The following is a 20,473-nucleotide window of genomic DNA, read 5'->3' as shown; positions in this document are numbered from 1 at the left end:
TAGTCTCTTTATATTTGATTGTAAAACTCAAAAAGATTTTTCTGATTTCATTTTTTTGAAACATTTTATTTTTCAAATGCCACATCAATCCACTAGTTTATACGAGTACACAAATTTCTGTATACTGTGTTTTTATTCAACAAGTCGTTAGAGAGTGTTGTCAACGTAATTTCCTGACATCTGCACGTTCTTGATTTTCTGAATTTGTACTTCAGAAGACATATGTAAATCTATCAGCTGTCCATGAAATTTTCGCTGATCAAAGACTAAATTTGAGAAAGAAGCCCATATGTGTCTCCATCTCTTTGACGGGACGCTGGTTCTAGCTGCATCCTTTTTACAAAGCAGGAGAACAAGGATCTGAGGGATAATATGTTCAGGAAATTGTGAGATACGATCAAAGCTGTCAGCTGTTTGCTCCATGCTCTTGGTATCTATCCTGATTTCCTTCCATGCCTAGAACGCCCATTAATGATGTTTAAATCCCCTCGCTTTCTCTTTGTTTTAACACCTGGTTCTCGCGATATCAGATCAGCAAATTCTGTTCTCTCATTCACTGCGATGGAATTATTATACAGGAAGTCAACATTTTCTGAACTATCACAAGCCAACGGAGAAGCAAACAACAGCAAGAAAAGCAAGGATGAACAAGCACTAGTACACTTCCATGACATGAGTTCTTGTGTTTAGAAAATAACATGCATTCAACTACTTCAGGTTACATATTTTATCACAAAACAGTATGTTTGCATAACACAAAAGAATATATGTGTGTGTATATATATATATATAATTGAATGGTTTATTGAATCTCTGTCATGAAAAGTTCCAAAGTGAGGAAAATTAGGAAAATTAAATTCACTTGCATATTAGTTCTACCATAAAACTAGAAGTCATTTTGTTAAATTTCGTTTTTTCTTCTTTTTTTTTTTTATGGTTTAAGTAGATATCTCAATAGTTAGAACTTAAAATTTCATCTTGAAAGTCGAATTTTAATATGGATAGAGTGGAGTTATGAGATGACCTCTCGTTATGAATACCAACATCACTTGTACAGGGCAAAAAAATCTGCTTTTATACAAATATCATTTACTTGAAAATCATATATTTCTATAATTGAGAATTTTAAGATTGCTACCTGAATTCTATTAAATCTGGTCAATGAGAATTCTTAGATTGCTACCTGACTATTTTTTAATCAAAACAACAAAAGAAGAAAGAATTAAAAGGGTCCTTGATCTGATTCGTCAGCCTCAAGAAACCTGACAAAAACGAAGGACTCTTAGGCTTCTACAGCCTTAACTGGGTAAAAGGGTCTTCTTTTTTCTATCTGGATTTTCATAAAATTTCAGTTCAAAAGTAGAGTAATCTTTTTTTCTCATTGTTTCGCAGGAAACAAACAGAGAGTAACATACGCACAAAGAAGAAGAAAGGTGGAGTCCTGGAAAACATAGTCAGCTTTCCTTTGAAAACCTGCCGCGAAAAGAGTAAATAAAGCATCAACGCAATGGCTTTAATATTCGATTCATTCATGGTTGGGCCTACCCAAAAAACGGGATGGTTGGGCCTAACACTAAATCAATCCCTTTGCTTAGTAAAATGAAATAACTATTTATTCAAATAAAAAATTAAATAGTTATTAGCCAAAAAAAGAATCAATTAAATTTATTTAATTGATTGGAATAATAAAAACTCTACATATATTTTAAAAAGATTCTATTATCGTAAAACTTTATAATATGATAATAAAATATACATATTACCCTATATTAGTAGCCACTCTTTATTGAAATTTTTTTTTCGAATGCTTTTCCTTATTTTACCATAAATGCTTTATTTAAATATATAAGAACAAAGTAAGTAAATATCTTTATATAAAACATAAATAAATAAATTAATTAAAACAAACCTTTTCACCTTCCATTCAAAAGCAATCTTATCCAATTTTAGAGTATTTTTCCTATATTAATTAAAGATGAAATTTATTTTAAATTTATAAATAAGATAATTTTTTTTTTCGTGAGACATGTGTTTTTTGTTGTAAAGCGTGCGTGGCGTCGGCGATTATAAGAAGATCATCCTTTTTTTCCATGTTGGCACGTTTGCCAGTACGTTTGACCGGTTGGTAAGGTCTCTATGGGGTCCCCCTCAAAACTTGTGACCCACTCCCACAAAACATGAAATCCAGGGAACTTCTTTTATCTTAATAAATTAGGATATTGATAAATATTAATTAAAATTAATTCTTATATATTGAAAAATTTTACATTAAATTCATTATTTTTTTATTAAAGAAGAGATAATGTATTAATATTTTAAATATCACTTTAATCAATATCATTACCCACTAATTAGTATTTATGAATAAATTATACTTGATAATAAAATTTATTAAAAATGAAAAGATTGATTTAATAGCTAATCTTAAGTGCTTTTCCATTGACATTAACCCTAATAAATAAGCTTAGAAAAAAAGAAAAAGAAATCATCTTACCGTTCATTTTCTTAGCATACATTTCGTAACGTACTTTCTCTGCCGTCCGAGATTTCCCAACCAGGGTGTCAGAAATAGTTAAGTAAATTCAGCACGTGGGGAACTGTGGACTGTGATAGGTACAGCTACAAAGTCACCTAATGCTTTTATTTTATTATAACGAACAACAGCAACCCCGCAAAACATAGCTCAGGATTCTCAGGAGCCAAAATCTTTAATAACTTTCAACAAAAACCATTAACAGTCCATCTTGCGTTTACCTACAAATTCTCTTCTTTGACCTAAAAAGTTCAAGCTTTGAGCTTTGTTCCCCAGTAAAACAAGCATGAGTTTCTCCAAGTTTGTATCCTTTGTTTTGATGTTGCATCTGCTTAATACAACAGTTGTTTTGTCATCTTCTTCTTTGAGCTCATCAAATGGGTGGTCTGAAATCCCCAAGAAGTTTCTTCATTTTGCTAAGGGGCAGGAGCTTGTTGATTGGATAGTGGGTATTAGGAGGAAGATACATGAGAATCCTGAATTGGGATATGAGGAATTTGAAACTAGTAAGCTGATCAGAGAAGAATTGGATAAAATGGGCATTCCTTATAAATACCCAGTTTCAGTTACTGGTGTTGTTGGCTATGTTGGGACTGGTAAACCGCCTTTTGTTGCAATAAGGGCAGATATGGATGCTCTTGCTATGGAGGTTTGAATATTTTTTCTCTTATCTTCTCTGATTCATTTAGAAATTCTGGTTTTTTAAAGTTAGTTTGTCTCAAGCTAACAAAATCTGCAAAGATGAAGCTTAATTATTGTATAATTCAGTGATTTTATTGAGTTGTGTTACTTTCACTAATGTTGGATGTATATGGATTGAGCTTGATATGTCAATTCTTGGTGTAAAGACTTCATTGAAATTAATCTTATGATTTACCAATTGTGCTAATATGAATTTTTTTTTTGGTAAACCAGAATTATTTTAGTCAAACTCTTGCTCACCGATTGTATTTGATGTTCAAAAAGATGTTTGCTTTCTATTTTTCTCTTCATATCGTAAGAAGAAAGGAATCAACTGTGAACTTCTGTGAATGGGCTGTTTGAAATGTGTAGGAATTGGTGGAGTTCGAGCACAAGAGTAAAAATCCAGGGAAGATGCATGCTTGTGGGCATGATGCTCATGTTTCAATGCTTCTTGGTGCTGCAAAAATACTAAAAGAGCATCTTGAAGAGTTAAAGGTGTGTCAAATCAATTTCTCTTATTAATTTCATATTTATGTATCCACAATCCAATTTTGTCGAGTCTATCTCTTGGTATCTAGGCCTTCTGGCTGTTCTTCTCCTTCAAAAAAAGGTATTATATCATTGCAAAATTGCTAATTTCAACTGGTAATATATGATATGGAGGAAATGCTAGTGAATATATTCGTTTATCAAAATGTCATTCTATGCTGCTCTGGCAGACAATACTATTTTTCGAACCACAAAACTGAAGTTATCAATTATACCGTACCCAGGATGCCCTGGCTACAGAATGCTTGAACTGAAGCTTTCTGCTTCGCTGGTGAATGATTGGGTCAAATAATGAAGAAATTACCAAGATGATGGTATGAATGATTGGCTACAGAAAGTTGTTTTTGTTAGTTTTTTTTTTTTCCTTAAAAAGATGGAATAGTGTTTCATTGGTAATGGAGATGTGGAAGAAGGGAAGAGCACTCTTTCTCTCTAATTGGAGAGGTTTTTTCATTTTTTGGGGAAAGGATAGTGAAATTAGATATAATTAAGAGAGAAAGACAAAACTTCTGAATAATATTGTACTTCTTGTTGCAGTTCCTCTCTCCCATTTTTTGATTTTTTCTTACATAGATGTTAGTCAAAGAAATGGTTATCTGAAAGATGGCCTTTTGAGAGGGGATTATTATGGTGATAGAGAAAGTCTATTTCACTGTCAAAATTGGCTTTCTTTTCTTCTTGAGTTGGTTGCCTTGTACAGTTTTTCTATGAGACCTAGACTTCTTCTGTTGGCTTACTGTCACTTTATGTGATGACTTGCTTTCTGGTAAGTAATAAAGGATTGTGTGTCATTTTGTCTGGTGATTTGGCTGCAATACAAACATAACTGTTTTTTTTTTTTTTTTTTGCATAGATACTAGTTTAAAGGCTATGCTGCACCTTTAATGTATTATGGGGCATCAGTGTAAGTTTTGTCGGATATGATTGACGGAATCTCCTTGTATCAATTTTTTTCTCTTCTATAATAATGAAGGTAGAGGATGTGCATGCAGTAAAGTAGACATGAGAGAAAATGCCATAAAAGACAATATATTAATGTATAATAGGAATATGGAATTGTTTCAAAATCTTATTGTTACAACAAGATACCTCCCTAAGTAGCTCTAGGGAGCCTACGCATTCGTAGGTAATTGAAACATCTGAGAATTCTCTTACTGAAAAAGGCACTTAAAGTTCCTTGTGGATGTTTGTTAGAAACTTTATTCATTGTTATGCTGACAATCGATAGACTCTTAACCTGAAATTCTGGCTAGAGAAAGACTTCTGACCTAACTGAAGAAAGGCAGCAGATTATCTAGCCTGTGATTCTGTATCCAGTACCAGTTCTCTGAGATTATCTAGCCTGTTATTCTGTAGCCAGTACCTGTTCTCCTATTGATATTCACACATTGTCCCCCGCAAGTTTTAACTGTGTTAGCTTCCTTCTTTCACTTATAGATGCTTGATGCTGTTCAATTTTATTTCTTAATCAGGGTACAGTTCTTCTTGTTTTCCAACCAGCTGAGGAAGGAGGTGGAGGGGCAAAGAAGATGCTAGATGCTGGTGTGTTAAAGAACGTTGATGCAATCTTTGGGCTACATGTTGTACCTGATCAACCTATTGGTACAGTGGCCTCCAGGCCCGGTCCTCTATTGGCTGGGAGTGGCTTCTTTGAAGCAGTAATAAGCGGAAAAGGAGGCCATGCAGCCATTCCTCAGCATTCAATAGATCCAATTTTGGCAGCCTCTAATGTTATTGTTAGCCTACAACATCTTGTTTCACGTGAAGCTGATCCACTGGATTCCCAGGTACATTTCTTTTTTGCACTGCTTCTTGCATTCTGTGCTTTCCTTCCTGTGCATACTAAGCAATGATTTGTCTATATTTTTTGGCTTACTATAATGCTGTTATTATGCTATAGATGCTGTTTTGTCCTTCTATGGCCCAAATTACCTTTCTCTAAAATTTGTAATCAAGATGATTCCTCACTTGGATTTTGGAATTAAGTTGAGTGGTTCTCCTTGCAAATTTTTTTTTTTTTTCAAAAGAACTCCTTGCAATGTTGAAGATTCAGAAAACTTTCCTTTTTAAAGATTAAAGTAAATGATACCAGTTTTTCGATAACGAGGCTGCAGCAGTTTACTTTGATGTGGCTGATGTAATTATCAGGCAACAAGTTGCTAGGATGTGCATTTGAGTGAATGGTCATGTTTACCATCTGTGAAGATGGAATGACGGACAATTATAAAGAATAACTGAGAAATTATGTCATGTGCTTGCATATACATTTTGAATTGGTTGTTGGTGTTGTGGTGTATTTTTAAGTGTTCTGTTAAGCTAATTTAGCAATAGATTTATGTTTATTTTGTTAATAGCATGTTATGTTTCTTTAATTAGAACCTGAAATTACTCAACTCTATGAACCTGTCCTTGTAAATACTGGTTAGGGAACAAAACCAAGGTCTTAAGGGATGAGTAAAGTTAAAACAGTATAGATGGAGGGAGGAAAAGCAGCTTTGCACTTCTGATCCGTTGATGAGAGGGAGGAGATCTCTAGGTTCAACTAGTTCTTAAATTCCCCACTAAACTAAAAATGCAAAGGGAGAACTTCTAAAAATTTTGGTTTCCCTTTGACAATTCAATTTCAAATATGTTATATTTATTAAATTATCATTCTTAGAAATATTAGCTCAGGATCTTATGTACTCTCATTAATAAAGATAACATATAATATGTAACCTAGTGGAATTTTGATTACTTTTCTCAGATTTTCTTTACTTTGCAGGATATGTTTTTCGATGCTTAAGTCATTCTTCCTGTCCATTAGCAATCATGACAGAATTTTTCTTTTCCTTCCGTTGACATATTTTCCCCGGCTCATCAAACCAATATGATATGTACTTTTTATAATGCTCTGGACTTTAACAAACCATTTGCATGAAGGTGGTGACAGTTGCAAAATTTCAAGGAGGTGGTGCTTTCAATGTCATTCCTGATTCAGTTACAATTGGTGGGACCTTCCGAGCATTTTCCAAAGAAAGTCTAACGCAACTAAAGCAGCGGATTGAGGAGGTATATTAGTTAGATATTTGGTGTTAGCCATTTTGCAAATAGTTCAGCAATCCTTAAAAGTACAAAGAAGAAAACAAAAGCCTTGTCTAACATGTTAAGAAAGAGGTTGAAAAATATTGTTTTTTCTTGGATTCCCAGCATTTAGAAGGTTGTACTAATCACACGTGTTTATAAGTTTGCCATCCCAAAAATCTGATTTACTCGAGTGACAGGTTATCAAAGGGCAAGCTGCTGTGCAGAGGTGTAGTGCAACTGTTGATTTCTACGAAAATGAGAAACCGGTACCCATTTTCCCTCCAACCGTAAATAATAAGGACTTGCATGAGCACTTCCAAAATGTTGCAGGGGACATGCTTGGTGCTGACAAAGTTAAAGACATGCAACCACTCATGGGATCTGAGGATTTTGCATTTTACCAAGAGGCAATTCCTGGCTATTTCTTCATGCTTGGAATGCGGGATGACACCGGTCCACAGCTCAAATCTGTCCACTCACCCTACTTTATGATCAATGAAGATGTACTTCCTTATGGTGCTGCACTTCATGCATCATTGGCTGCTAGGTATCTCCTGGCAGCAGAGCCAAAATTTCATTCACCAAAGGAAGAATTGCACGATGAACTGTGAAGATTCTTGACTTTCCTCACTGGGGTTGGCACTTGGAAAACTGCTGCTGTAAATACAACCTTATTTTGGTTGAACACATCAAACGTATGCTTCAAGCTTCATCATTATCAGTGTCTTCAAAAGTTAGAACGTACTTTAATTATTTGTTCTTTCTTTTCCCCTCTTCTTTTGGATATTTTTGCTACATTATCAAGCTTAGTTTAATATTGATAAATCAAAACAGAAATGAGAAACTCCCTTTTGAGAGAATTCACTTGAAGATCATTGTTTAATTCTCAGGGTATAATTGCATAAACTTTCTTGCCATTCATTTTATTTGGATAAAGTAGAGGATAATGCTACACGGACACATCTTGCACACACAAATTGTGTACAGTCATTATTTTTCCCTTCAAGTTTCATTTTTCTTCATTTTTAGACTTTATTTCACCAAACTGATATAATTCCAACGTAATGACAGATCTAAAACCAAAATTGGTTCAGGAAATATAAACAAAAGTTTGAAGACATAAAATTTACAAGACTGTAACATAATAAACACACTGTAAATTTTATTTATGACATCAAGCAACTTATGTTTCACAAAAGGAGTCAGAAGAAGTTAAAAATACTTACAATATAAGAAGACAAGGTTCTCCTAAATGGAAATTGGTTATGCCCTTGTCCCCCACCAAACATGCACAAAGTGTCCTTATCTTTGGCTTTGATTTAGATTTTGGAAATATGGCAAATAACACCAGTTTTGTGCTAGAATGGCATAAAACTCAGAGACAACAATTATCATATGCAGCGACAAATAAAAATTTAAATGTACCATGTCATGCTACCACCCATGAATCACTTTGGTAGTTTTAATACAAGCAAAACTAGAAGAGAAGTAATCAAAAAATAGTATTACCTTTACCAAGTGATGTGGTAATCACGATGGCCAATCCTCTTGATTGAGAGAAGATACGGCACTAGTCTCGTTTCCACTCAAGCTCGTGTACACCACAAAGGGAGGAAGAACCCAAGCCACCCAAGTGTTTGGCCTCTAACTATTGCACACACAGTTGCACTTGAACCTTCACAAAGAGGGAGCTTTCTCAACTATGCTTTTATGCTAACAAGGTGGACAACAACTTGTCCTCTCCGCATAATCACATTCTTCCTAGCCGAATCACAAAGTCGGAAAACTATTTTTCAAGTCACTCAAGAAAGTATGCAATTAGGCTTTTTTGTTAGTTTTCTGACGACTCAAAAAACTAACTTTTGTGTTTCACTTGTATTATAAGGAGTAGCTGAAAAGTGATTTTTATATCTAGGTTAATTAATTTTTTATAGGTGTATGTTTACCTTATATGCAAATCAAATCACCTAATCAACTAAGTGTATTCGATCATACGCTATTCTATTCAAGGTCTACATAAATTTCTTTCGTCAAGGTTTAACTTAAGTTTTTAATTCAATTTAATTGGTGGCCAGTCAATTAGAAGCATTAAGAACATAATAAAATAAATAACTTAAATCTATCAAACATAAGCAAAAGAAAGATAAATAAATCAGATTACGTATTGATTTCAATCATAATATTAGATAAATGAATTAGTTTCCCATCAAGTTACACATCATCATCAAATTAAAGTTAATCATCACAACCGAAACCAAGAAAATAAAATAACAACAAAAAAATAAAAGGAACCCAAGAGTTGAATTCTTGATCTCCAGATCTTCTTGAATTCCTCAATTTCTTCTTTAGCTCAAATGAGACTTTTCTTTAATGATTTTGTGACTTGATTTTCAGCTCTCAATCTGGTGTTTTCTTCTCCCCTAAAAGTCTTTCGAAAGGTTATTTTTATAAAGCTTTGACGTTAGGGCAAGTTGGGTGAAGAAAAAAGTCAATTCCCATCAAGATTTCCTCATCAGACTACATGGGCTGTGACCTACCTCCTCCAAAGTCCCAGCCTTACCATTTAAATAGTAAAAATCATAATTGTTCTAGGACTGCTTCAGTACTCTAATTTCAATAAGATTTTTGACCACTTTTCAGGCTGAACTGGACAAAGTGGTAAACATAAAATTTGTAGCGTTTTCTCTTAGCTTTCCAATGGTCTAAGAATCATCTCATTTGGAGTTATGTAGAGAGAGTTATGATTGAAATACCAAAATATATATAATGAAAGTCTACACCTCGAAATTGTTTTCCTTCTTCTATTAAAATTCTTTCTTCATTAAACACCTACAAAAGTATGAATAAATCAATAATAACCTAGCTTAATCACATTAACACCAAATTAATCATAAAATTAACTAAGATTAGATGACTCACCTAAATTAACTAATTTAAATTTATTTAAATAAAACCTATTAATTTCTATACATTACAACAAGAACTAAGCTAAATTACTATCAAAATTAAGCTCAAATAACTCTATATCATAGAGTTTTCATGATTCAAACAAACTCGGTAATCAAGTTTTGCTTGACTTGAAATCCTTGTTGGTCCTGTTGCAGTGCTAGAGAGAGGTGAATAACACTAAAAATTTTCTATTTAGCCCTTTAGAGTTTAAAAAGCATGTAATCAACTAAAAGAAGGAAAAGACTAGAACTTTTTAGAATTACAAAACACCAAGTAAGGAAGGGTAAAGAGAAGTAGACAATGCAAGAGTATTTATACTGGTTCGGTCCCCTTGACCTACATCCACTATCTTGATCTCTTAATCAATGATTTTTAACCCAACTTCACTAAACTAATAGAATTAATAGCTTCCACTAAACTTTTACAAAGTGAGCTTCTAACCCAAACTCTAGAGTGTTTGTCACACTCTAATTTCCCAAGAAAGAGAAGAAAAAGAAGTACAACTAAGTACCTTTACAAGTCTATATAGGTTACAATCAAGCTCAAATATTTTTTCTGGATTTGGAATAAAAGACAAGTATTTTTTGTGAAAGATATTTGACTTTTTGCTCAAAGTAGCTCTTTTCTCATTCAATCTTCAAAAAATTATTTTCTTTGATAGTTGGAGCTTCTTTTTATACTTAGGGAGTCAGATTTTTCTGTTTGAGGTAATTTCTAGCCGTTAGAAACAACTTTGATATACTTTTAACCGTTATTTTGTCATCTAGTGTTTAAATTCAAAAAGGCATACAAAAAGTAATTAAAATTCAAAAAGTAGATTGTTAAATACCTAGAAATAAAATGAAGCAAAGAAATAATATGAAAAAAAATTAATTAAAATAAATGAATGTTTACTAAATATTGATGCTTTCTTAAGGATTGAGAAGCATTAAGGGAAAGAGAGTAAGTGAGGCAATAAGGCCTTAAGGGAAAGAGGGGAAGTGAGGCATTAAGGGAAAGTTTAATATTTTGTATTGTACATAATATTTCATATAGTGATGTTTAAACTTGGACTCAGGCATAAAAGTATTTTCAGCTCGGAGTTTGGCTAGTTATATTATATATAATATTTGTATAGTGATATTTAAAATTAAATAATTATCACAAAATATTAATTTAAAATATATTTTAACAATGAATCTCTAAATTTCAAAAAGAAAAAAATTAAAAAAAATCACGAGGGGTCCACTGCCCCCTTTCTCCTCTCTAAATGCCCTAAAAATATCTAAAAGAAATTGCCCCCCCTTGCCCCTCATTTAAATCGGCCCCTGTTAAGGCAGATACAATTAAGTGTCTTTATCTTTGGCTTTGATTTAGATTTTGGAAAAATAGAACCTAAAACCAGCTTTTCCTTGGTAATTCTAGTTATTTTAAGGATATCCATGGCGAAGTTCTCAATCCCAGCCAAAGCAGATCATAATGAACATAAAGAAACCAAAATTTCTGTCTACTTCCACGACTATGCCTCAAGCGGTCCCAACTCCACTACCCTTCCAGTCGTAGGCTTTCTTGGCAAGCTCTAGACTTTCACCCAATTCAGATCTCTTTGTGTTTGATGACCTCATAATAGAGGGTCCAGACCCCAAATCTGCCTCAGTAGGACGAGGCCAAGGCATAACCGTCACCGCAAGTTTGGATGGCCTCAACGTCTATGTCTCTCTCTCAATCGTCTTCACCAACGAGGCCTACAATGGTAGCACCATTCAGATACAAGGTAACAACAACCAACTCAAGGTCATTAGAGAATATGGTGTGGTTTCTGGGACTGGCAAATTTCGGTATGCAAAAGGCTATGCTACCTTCGAGAATTATTTCTTTGACCCCTCTACTTCTTACTCGATCATCCGCTGCAACATCTCAATCCGTCACTAGCTACTATTACATTAATTAATGTTCTATGATGGGTAAATTCGCAATATTACAGAGGCTATATATTGTTCATGTATTTCAAATTTCAACGTTCAACAAGATCATGTTCAATCCCAAGAGAAGAAAAAAAAATCAATAAGATGATGCAATTTTGTTTCCTTAATTTGTCAATGAAAATAATAGTGGTTTTATAATATGATAGTAATATTTTGAATAGAAAATTGTGAAAAATAACCTTCCTCATAAGCCTAATTCAAAAATATCATTTTTTATAATTTTAACTATTTTTGGTCAATTTTTTTTGTATGACTTGACAATAATACCCTTTAAACAATTTTAGACAAATTAAAATGGTTTCAGTTTTCTCTCTCCCACCATCTAGATAAAAATTTTAAAATTAAATCTCGATTTCTCTCTATGCTTAAATATGTTTATCTCGCCATCCAATTCGTGGATATGACATTAAGCTCTTTCTTATTTTGTTTTATTTTTTGGATGGTGGATCTTGGGGTTCTTAAGGGCGATGAACAGCGATTTTACTCTTTGCAAGCAGCGATTTTGTTCAGGGAGAAAGAACAGCTAAAGCATGTTTGATGGGTTTTATGGTGGTTCACGGTTTTATTGTGTTTGGAATTGGGATGATTGTTAAGCATGTTTGCTAGGGATTTTGATTTTTTTACGAGATTTTGAGTTCAAATTGTTCAGGAAATATTTTGTAAATAGGGTATATTTTGTTTTTGTATAAGGGGAGTGAGCAAGACCTCCCGATAAGGATATATCTTCTCTTGCTTTGGAGAGTTATGGAGTTTTGTAACCTATCTTTTATGAAATGTACAATTTTATGGCTTAGCAAAATATATATATATGTGTGTGTGTGTGTGTGTGTGTGTGTGTGTGTGTTTTAGGCTTTTGAGTTTATTGATTTATTCATAGAACCCTAAAATTAAGTTTACTGATTTTTAGGTATTGCGTGACTTAATCACCATGTGACTAGTTTTTAGTCATTACGTGATTGGTTTTAGACATTACATGACTAGTTTTTATACATTGCGTGATTGATTTTTAAGCAATGCCTAATTCACACAATGTCTTAGTAACTAGTCACGCAATGTCTTACTAACAAGTTACGCAATGCCTTACTAACAAGTCATGCAATACCTATCAACTAGTCATGCAATGGGTTATCAGAAACTAGTCACGCAATGCCTTATCAAAAACTAGTTACGCAATGCCTATCAACTAGTCACGCAATGCCTTATCAGAAACTAGTCACACAATGCCTTATCAAAAACTAGTCACACAATGCCCAAAGTCAGTCACGCAATGCCTTATCAGAAACTAGTCACACAATGCCTTATTAAAAATCAGTCACGTAATGTCTAAAGTAAGTCACGCAACATCCAAAATCAATCACGCAATGCCTAAAAACTAGTTACATAATTCCCAAAAATCACAAAAACTACTAAATTTCATTTAACAAGATCAACAACTTCAAACGATACACCATATTCTATTTAACAACATAATTAACAAATATGAATGCTCAAAATGTTCGAAAATTTTTCTTCATATATCAAAAATCACTCTAAAATGTTTAAAAATACTCAAAACGCTCACAGATTTTTTTCGTGTATCAAAAACTACTCCAAAATGCTCAAAATACTTAAACGTTTTTCTTTCTGGTAAGAAATACTCCAGAGATGAATAGTCTGGTGAAGAAAGCTCAAAAAATATGAGTCAGTTTGAGACGCAAACCTAAACATACTTGACCCGTTAATAGGTTTTGGGTTGAGGAGTGGAGCCTAACGAATAGGTTGGTTTCATTAAGGACAATTTTATCTAATTTTTTTTCTTAGCTAAAAACAGATAAAATTATAGGGAGGACCATTCTTAAAAACACCTTATACCTTAGGCCCATTTATGAAAAGTACTCTATTTTAAATCTTTGCTAGTTTCTGAGTTTGTGACTCGTTGAGTCATTGTCATGAAGGGTATTTTGACGTTTTCTTGTTCATCGAAACAACTGCAGTTATCGGTACATGAACAAAAATGGACTTTTTAGATTATTGGAGCTTTCTCCAACTAAAATATTGTTTGAGGGCACAAATGGGGTAGTAATGTGTATGATCTATCTTCCTTTATTTCTCATATCCAAAAAGGCCTTTAAGCTCAATTCATCAAATACCTTACCATCCAGATCCAATCCTCAATTCCAACCACAGTGCCTTCGAATATACGTGTTCCCATCATCTATTTTTGGTTCAAGTTCCCATCCTTTGTAATAGATGACAACTGTCGAGTGGCTGATGCGATGTAAGATCATGATCAAAGTCCACAAAAGATTACGATTGACTATAATAATATCAATTGACTAGGAAAACCTTGCACAACTTAATCTATCGCATTGCTTATTTGCTTAGACAACAATATTATATTTTTAATTAAAAAAACAAGTAATTAATTCATATTAAGTTATTGTAGAATTATTGATTGACTTGGAAAAAAATTGCAGAAAATTGTATAAAATTATATTGCTTCTTTACTCAGACAAGCGTCCAAATTAAAAATTTTGAAATAATAAAAAAAAAAGATTAGAACACAGTAAACGTTGGCAACGTGCCGTGATCTTTCGATTTCAGATGCATACATTTAACTATAAAAGGACTTCATATTAGTCTCGACTCTCCACATTATCACACAGATACGGATAATTAAGTCTCCTTAATTATCTTGGGCTTTGATTTGCATTTTGAAATATGGAAACTAAGACTAACGTTTCCTTGGTGTTCCTAGTTGTTTCAGGCATAGTTATGGTGTTTTTCTCAGTCCCAGCCAAGGCAGACGATGGACTTAAAGAAACCAACATGACTGTCTACTTCCACGACTACTCCTCAGGCGGTCCCAACTCCACTGACCTTCCAGTCGTAGGCTTTCCTGGCAAGCTTTGGAATTTCACCCAATTCGGAACACTTTATGTGGTTGACGACCTCGTTACAGAAGGTCCGGAACTAACATCAGCGACAGTTGGACGCGGCCAAGGTACATATGTCATTACAAGTTTGGATGGCCTCAACGCTTATGTCTCCTTTTCATTGGTCTTCACCAACATGGCCTACAACGGTAGCACTATCCAGATACTAGGAAACAACAACCAATTTAAGGCCGTCAGAGAATATAGTGTGGCTTCAGGGACTGGCAAATTCCGCTATGCCACGGGCTATGCTACCTTCGAAACTATTTTCTTGGACCAGTCTACTTCTTACTCAATTCTCCGTGTCAATGTTTCAGCCCGTCATTACTAGTTCAATGTTGTATGATTGGCAAAATTCAAATTATACGGGATGATATTTTTGTCTTAATTTACACGTTTCAACTTTGTACAAGAATAATATATATATTCTAATTACATCCAAAAGCAAAAATATATAACAAATAATATGTTGCATTTTGTAATAAGTTAGTTTTTGAATTTGTCAATGAAAATTAATTGAACAATTGCCTTCGTCTTGCATTTTTTGCGGGTAATTTGTCATGTGTGTGCCTCTTTCTCTCTCGTTGAGTCATCATGCAAGGTGAAAGCTTTACTTTGTCATCATCTCTAAACCCTCCCTGATATATTAAATAATAGCCCTCCCTAATATAATTTAATTCAAAATGATATAAGATAAGATCTTATTAGAATGAAATACCTCAGTCGTTGACAGAATATGAAAAAATAGGAAGAAAAAAAGGCTAAGGCGGCTGAAAGAATTCTGATCTATTTCAGAATAAAATTCTCCACAAAAGATAGTTTATTCCTTGTCTTATATACATAGGGCAGTGAGCAATTAACAGAAAGTAGAAAACTAATTATCCTAATTTATACAATTAACTAACTACACTAACTGAATTTTAAACTATACATAAATGAAACGGTATGTTTTATGTGTGTAGATTCAAGAGAGAACTTTTAACGAACAAAACGTTGCGTACAGGTAATGCTATCTTATGTTGTGTATGGTTCTGTCCAGCTCTATTGCTTCTTTCCTTGAACTTCTTTCTTCTGTTCTTTTCTGCAGCACTCTCACTCGAGTCTTGAAGAATTCTGGACTTATTCTTGGATCCTGTTTGTCACTCCCCCTCAAGAGGAGGTGTGAATATCATGAACACTCATCTTGCCTAGTAGCTTATAAAATTGATTTGGTAACAAAGCCTTGGTAAAAATATCAACTACTTGCAGATCAGTGGATATGTGAAGAGGTTTAATTGTACCTACCAACACCTTTTCTCGGATGAAGTGGCAATCCATCTCGATGTGTTTTGTTTGTGCATGGAACACAGGATTCTTGCTTATATGAATGGCAGATTGACTATCTGAATACAAGTCTATAGGATCATCATGGTCTATCTTAAAATCAGCCAGCAAGTACTTCAGCCACATTAATTCACAACAGGTGGAAGCCATGGAACGATACTTTGCTTCAGCAGAACTGCGAGCAACAACAGCTTGCTTTTTGGATTTCCAATTGACAAGAGTGTCTCCAATAAACACACAATATCCTGTGATTGATTTCCTACTACGAGGACATCTAGCCCAATCATTGTCTGAGTAAGTTGTGATCTTGAGATTTGATTTTCTTTTCATTAGAATTCCTTGTCCAGGAGCATTTTTCAAATACTTTAATACTCTGTGAGCTACCATCAAATGAATCTGACTAGGTCTGTCCATGAACTGTGATAATGTTTGTACTGCATAAGATATGTCAGGCCTACTAAAAGTAAGATATAGTAGTTTGCCTATAAGCTGTCTGTAACATGTTGGATCCTTCAATAATTCTCCATCTTGTGCTTTCTACAATTTATGATTATAGTCAATGGGAGTGTTTGTAGGTTTAGCTCCCAACATCCCTTGTTCTTCAAGGAGATCTAAAGTGTACTTTCTTTAACTTATAGAGATTCCTACTGGTATATCAATGATTTCAAGTCCAAGGAAGTATTTGACAACTCCAAGGTCCTTGAGCTTGAATTTTGAGTTTAAAAACTCTTTCACTTCTAATGCAGCATTAATAGATGTACTCCCAATGAGTATGTCATCTACATACACGAGAAGAGCAATGAAATTTCCAGTAAGAGTCTTCAAAGTAAATAAAGAATGATCTGTTGATGATTGAGTAAATCCAAACTGCAAAAGTGAAGCAGTAAGTTTGGCATTCCACTGTTTGGAAGCTTGTTTTAAACCATATAAGGATTTGTGTAGTTTGCAGACAAGTTTGGATCCTTTTGGACACTCCCCCTAGACAGCATAACCCTGTGCAATCTCCATATATACTTTTTCATCTAGATCACCATTAAAGAAGGCATTATTAATATCTAATTGTGATAAAGACCAACCATTTGCAGCAGCTAGAGCAAAAAACACTCTAACAGTGGACTGTTTTGCTACAGGACTAAAAGTCTCCTGGTAATCAAATCCTACAACTTGGCTGTACCCTTTGGCAACTAATCTTGCCTTATATCTTTCAATTTCACCATTTGCCTTCATTTTAATCTTGTATACCCACTTGCAGCCAATTACATGTGAATTTGAAGGCAGAGGTACTATGGGCCATGTACCATTGTCTTGCAAAGCTTTCAGTTCCAGGTCCATTGCTTCTCTCCAATGAGAATAGTTTATAGCTTGATGGCAAGAATTTAGCTCATGAATATGGGACAAAGCAATAGCAAATGCCTTATGTGCAGGTGAGAGTTGTTTAGTTGATAGGTGCTTGGTTATTGGATGAAGGGTAACAGAATTAGATTGTGAAGGTATGTCAACATAATATGCATCAAGGTACTTAGGAGGTTGTTTTTGTCTTGTACTTTTTCTAGTTGGTGCTACTGCTTCTTGAGAAGTACTCATATCAACACTAAAACTGTCTGCAGTAGGTGATATGCTGTCATTGAAGGGTGGATTGAGGGAAATGTCATTTGAATTCAATGAAGAAGGTGTTTCAGATGATGATGAAGGCTCAGGAGAACATAATTTAGGTGTTGTGTGCTGTTGGTAATGCTGATATGGTGAATAAGCATCAAAATCTTCCATGTATTCATCATGCATACTATGTGTTTGATAAAATGCGTCAGACTGCATGTTGTTGCTTGATGAATGAAATGGAAACACATGCTCATGAAAAACAATGTCCCTTGATATCAGGACCTTTTGTGCACAAAGATCATATACCCTATACCCTTTTACATTATTTGGATAGCCTAAAAATATACATTTGCTTGTTCGCGGGGCCAACTTCTTTCTATTTTGTGTTAAGGTGGAAACAAAACATAAACATCCGAAAACTTTGAGATGGTCATATGATGGTAGCTTTCCATGTAGCAATTCAAATGGTGACTTATTGTGAATTATTTTGCTAGGTACTCTATTAATTATGTGAACTGTAGTGAGGACTGCATCTCCCCAGAAATAAAGAGGGACACTTGACTGATGTATTAAGGCTCTTGTAACCATCAGAATGTGTTGGTGTTTTCTTTCAACAACATCATTCTACTGAGGGTTACCTACATAGGACAGCTGATGAACTATGCCAATTTTGGTGAAAAAATCAGCAAGTCTAAACTCATTTCCATTATCTGATCTTATGCATTTAATTGAACAATTAAACTGCTTTTGTACATATGTATCAAAAGAAGGAATAATGGTTGAGACTTCTGACTTGTTTCTCATTAAGAATACCCACATGAATCGAGAAAAGTCATCCACAATTGTTAAAAAATATATCTATTTTGATAAAGTTGGACCCTCACAAGGTCCCCAAATGTCAGCATGAATCAATTGAAAAATAGCATTTGTACTTTGAATATGAATAGGAAAAGAAAGCTTTCTTTGCTTTGCCAAGGGGCAGATTTCACATATTAATTCATTTGAACAATCAACAACTGGACAATGTTGGTGGATCACATTAATCCTTTTTAAAGGTGCATGGCCTAACCTAAAATGCCAAATATTAAAACTTTTGATTTTGTTTTCTGGTTTACAGGAATCAATAGAGAAAACTGAAGGAAACTTTACAACTTTGTCAAAACAAAATCTAGACATATCCTGCTCACTGTCCTGCATCAGATATAACACTGAAGTAGCCCTAGCAACCCCAATCACTGTCCAAGAGAGGCTATCCTGGATAATACAATGTGAGTCAGTAAACAGCACACAGTTTTTCTTGCTACAAGTAAGTTTACCTATTGATATTAGATTGAATTTAAAGCTTGGTACACACAAGACATCATACAGAATCAATGAAGAGTTTACTTTAACTGTGCCTATATGGAAAACTAATGCTTTTTTATTATTTGGCAGTTGAACGAAATAATTCTCTACAGGGTTGGCTTGAAGAAAAATATCTAAGGAATAGGCTATATGATCAGTTGCACTCGAGTCCATGATCCAATGTCCATGCTTAATCATGACAGTGTTAACATGCTTGAATTCAAATGGCAAATTATTATGTGTATTGAAGCAAGGGTAATAGGAGACAATACCTGCAAAGGCAGAATTGACAAGTGAGTGTTTGTTGGGTTGAGTGTTTGCAGGGGTGCTCTTACCATCATTGCTAATTAAACCATTCTCATTTAAGAGATCCATTAACTTGTTAACCTGCTGCTTAAGCATAGTCATCTGTGACATGGAACTAAAGCCTCCTATCTCCTCCACATGATTTGCTTGTGTCAGAGCCCAAATTTTCGGGCCATGACCGGTGCATGGGCCCAATGGGCATAGCCCACTAAGCCCAAGCAAGCCTATTTATGTGACTCCATTCATCGGTTTCATCACTCGTTCTTACAACTGTATTTCATAATTCTTATCAACAAGTATTTCAATACTTTTCCATAGAAACCATATGTTCACATTTATGATTCAAAATAATGTCATTCATGCCATCTCGTAGTGGCAACATTAATCAACATAAACGTCTATTGCTTAAGATATATATATCTTAACAATTTACATCAAGGTACATATGTTCAACGAAAAGGACTCTAGACTTCCAGCGGAGTGACCATAGTGAAGGTGTAGCTACTGAGATGCCATACTACCTACCAAGAAGAGGAGCATATGTGTGCGACTTAAACTAGGTTCCAACTACCTCCAAATCTGAAAACATAAATTTTAAAAACGTGAGTATAAAACTCAGTGAGTGAACATAAGAAGGGAACAAGCAATCAATAGGAAGAATTTGGAAATCATGATGCACTTGTTTTGAAAACAATGCAATTTGGTTTAATTTCTTTCTTAAACCCCTTGTTTTGGACATTGATCAGTGGACTCTTAGTATTGCAAAGACCCATGCTCAATCATGAAGATAAAGGAGTGAAGGAAATTATATCAAAACCCGAGCAAGGTAGCAATGTGACAGCACGTTTCTCGCTGCAGCAAAAGGCATTCTCGGTTTGCATACAGTTTAGTTTTTCAAGCATATCTTCCACTATATGGGTCCAATTAACATGCTTGTTAGGTCATTAGAAAGCTAATAGGCAGGGCTACAACTTTAGTGTTTACCACTTTGCCCAGTTCTGATTGAAAAGTAGTCAAAATTACTGTCAAAGTGACAGCACTGCACCACCATTGAGAGTTTCTGGCGGCAGCGAGAGTCTATTTCGCTACAGCCAAATTCCTTGTTGCAATGAACACCAATTTGACAATACTTAGCAACTTTCAAAGTTCAACATGCAAGATTCACATATGCAAAACCATATACCATACTCATGAACTTTGATTTCATAAACATAGATGTATATATATAAATGCATAGATAA

The 20,473-nt window shown here is 34.3% G+C and overlaps 2 protein-coding genes and 1 pseudogene across 2 annotated transcripts; all 3 read left to right on the top strand.

Annotated features, from left to right (window-relative positions):
- LOC18596086 (IAA-amino acid hydrolase ILR1-like 4) lies at positions 2,653-7,715 on the top strand. Its single transcript, XM_018123844.1, has 5 exons — positions 2,653-3,182; positions 3,587-3,712; positions 5,239-5,553; positions 6,689-6,817; positions 7,030-7,715. The coding sequence occupies exons 1-5, from the start codon at positions 2,820-2,822 to the stop codon at positions 7,441-7,443; spliced, it is 1,347 nt and encodes a 448-aa protein (XP_017979333.1). The 5' UTR covers positions 2,653-2,819; the 3' UTR covers positions 7,444-7,715.
- Positions 10,819-11,692, top strand: LOC18596085 (annotated as a pseudogene).
- On the top strand, positions 14,385-15,184 carry LOC18596084 (dirigent protein 21). Its single transcript, XM_007024344.2, has one exon. The coding sequence runs from the start codon at positions 14,446-14,448 to the stop codon at positions 14,989-14,991; it is 546 nt and encodes a 181-aa protein (XP_007024406.2). The 5' UTR covers positions 14,385-14,445; the 3' UTR covers positions 14,992-15,184.

Source organism: Theobroma cacao, chromosome 6 (genome assembly GCF_000208745.1).
Source record: "Theobroma cacao cultivar B97-61/B2 chromosome 6, Criollo_cocoa_genome_V2, whole genome shotgun sequence".
Classification (NCBI taxonomy): Eukaryota; Viridiplantae; Streptophyta; class Magnoliopsida; order Malvales; family Malvaceae; genus Theobroma; species Theobroma cacao.
Note: the sequence above shows the minus strand (reverse complement) of the source record. Positions and strands in the feature narration are given on the sequence as shown.

Coding starts and splice junctions, on each gene's coding strand:
- LOC18596086 (XM_018123844.1), top strand. CDS start 2,820: ATGAGTTTCTCCAAGTTTGTATCCTTTGTTTTGATGTTGCATCTGCTT. Junction 3,713..5,238: donor AGCATCTTGAAGAGTTAAAG/GTGTGTCAAATC, acceptor TTTCTTAATCAG/GGTACAGTTCTTCTTGTTTT. Junction 6,818..7,029: donor TAAAGCAGCGGATTGAGGAG/GTATATTAGTTA, acceptor CTCGAGTGACAG/GTTATCAAAGGGCAAGCTGC.
- LOC18596084 (XM_007024344.2), top strand. CDS start 14,446: ATGGAAACTAAGACTAACGTTTCCTTGGTGTTCCTAGTTGTTTCAGGC.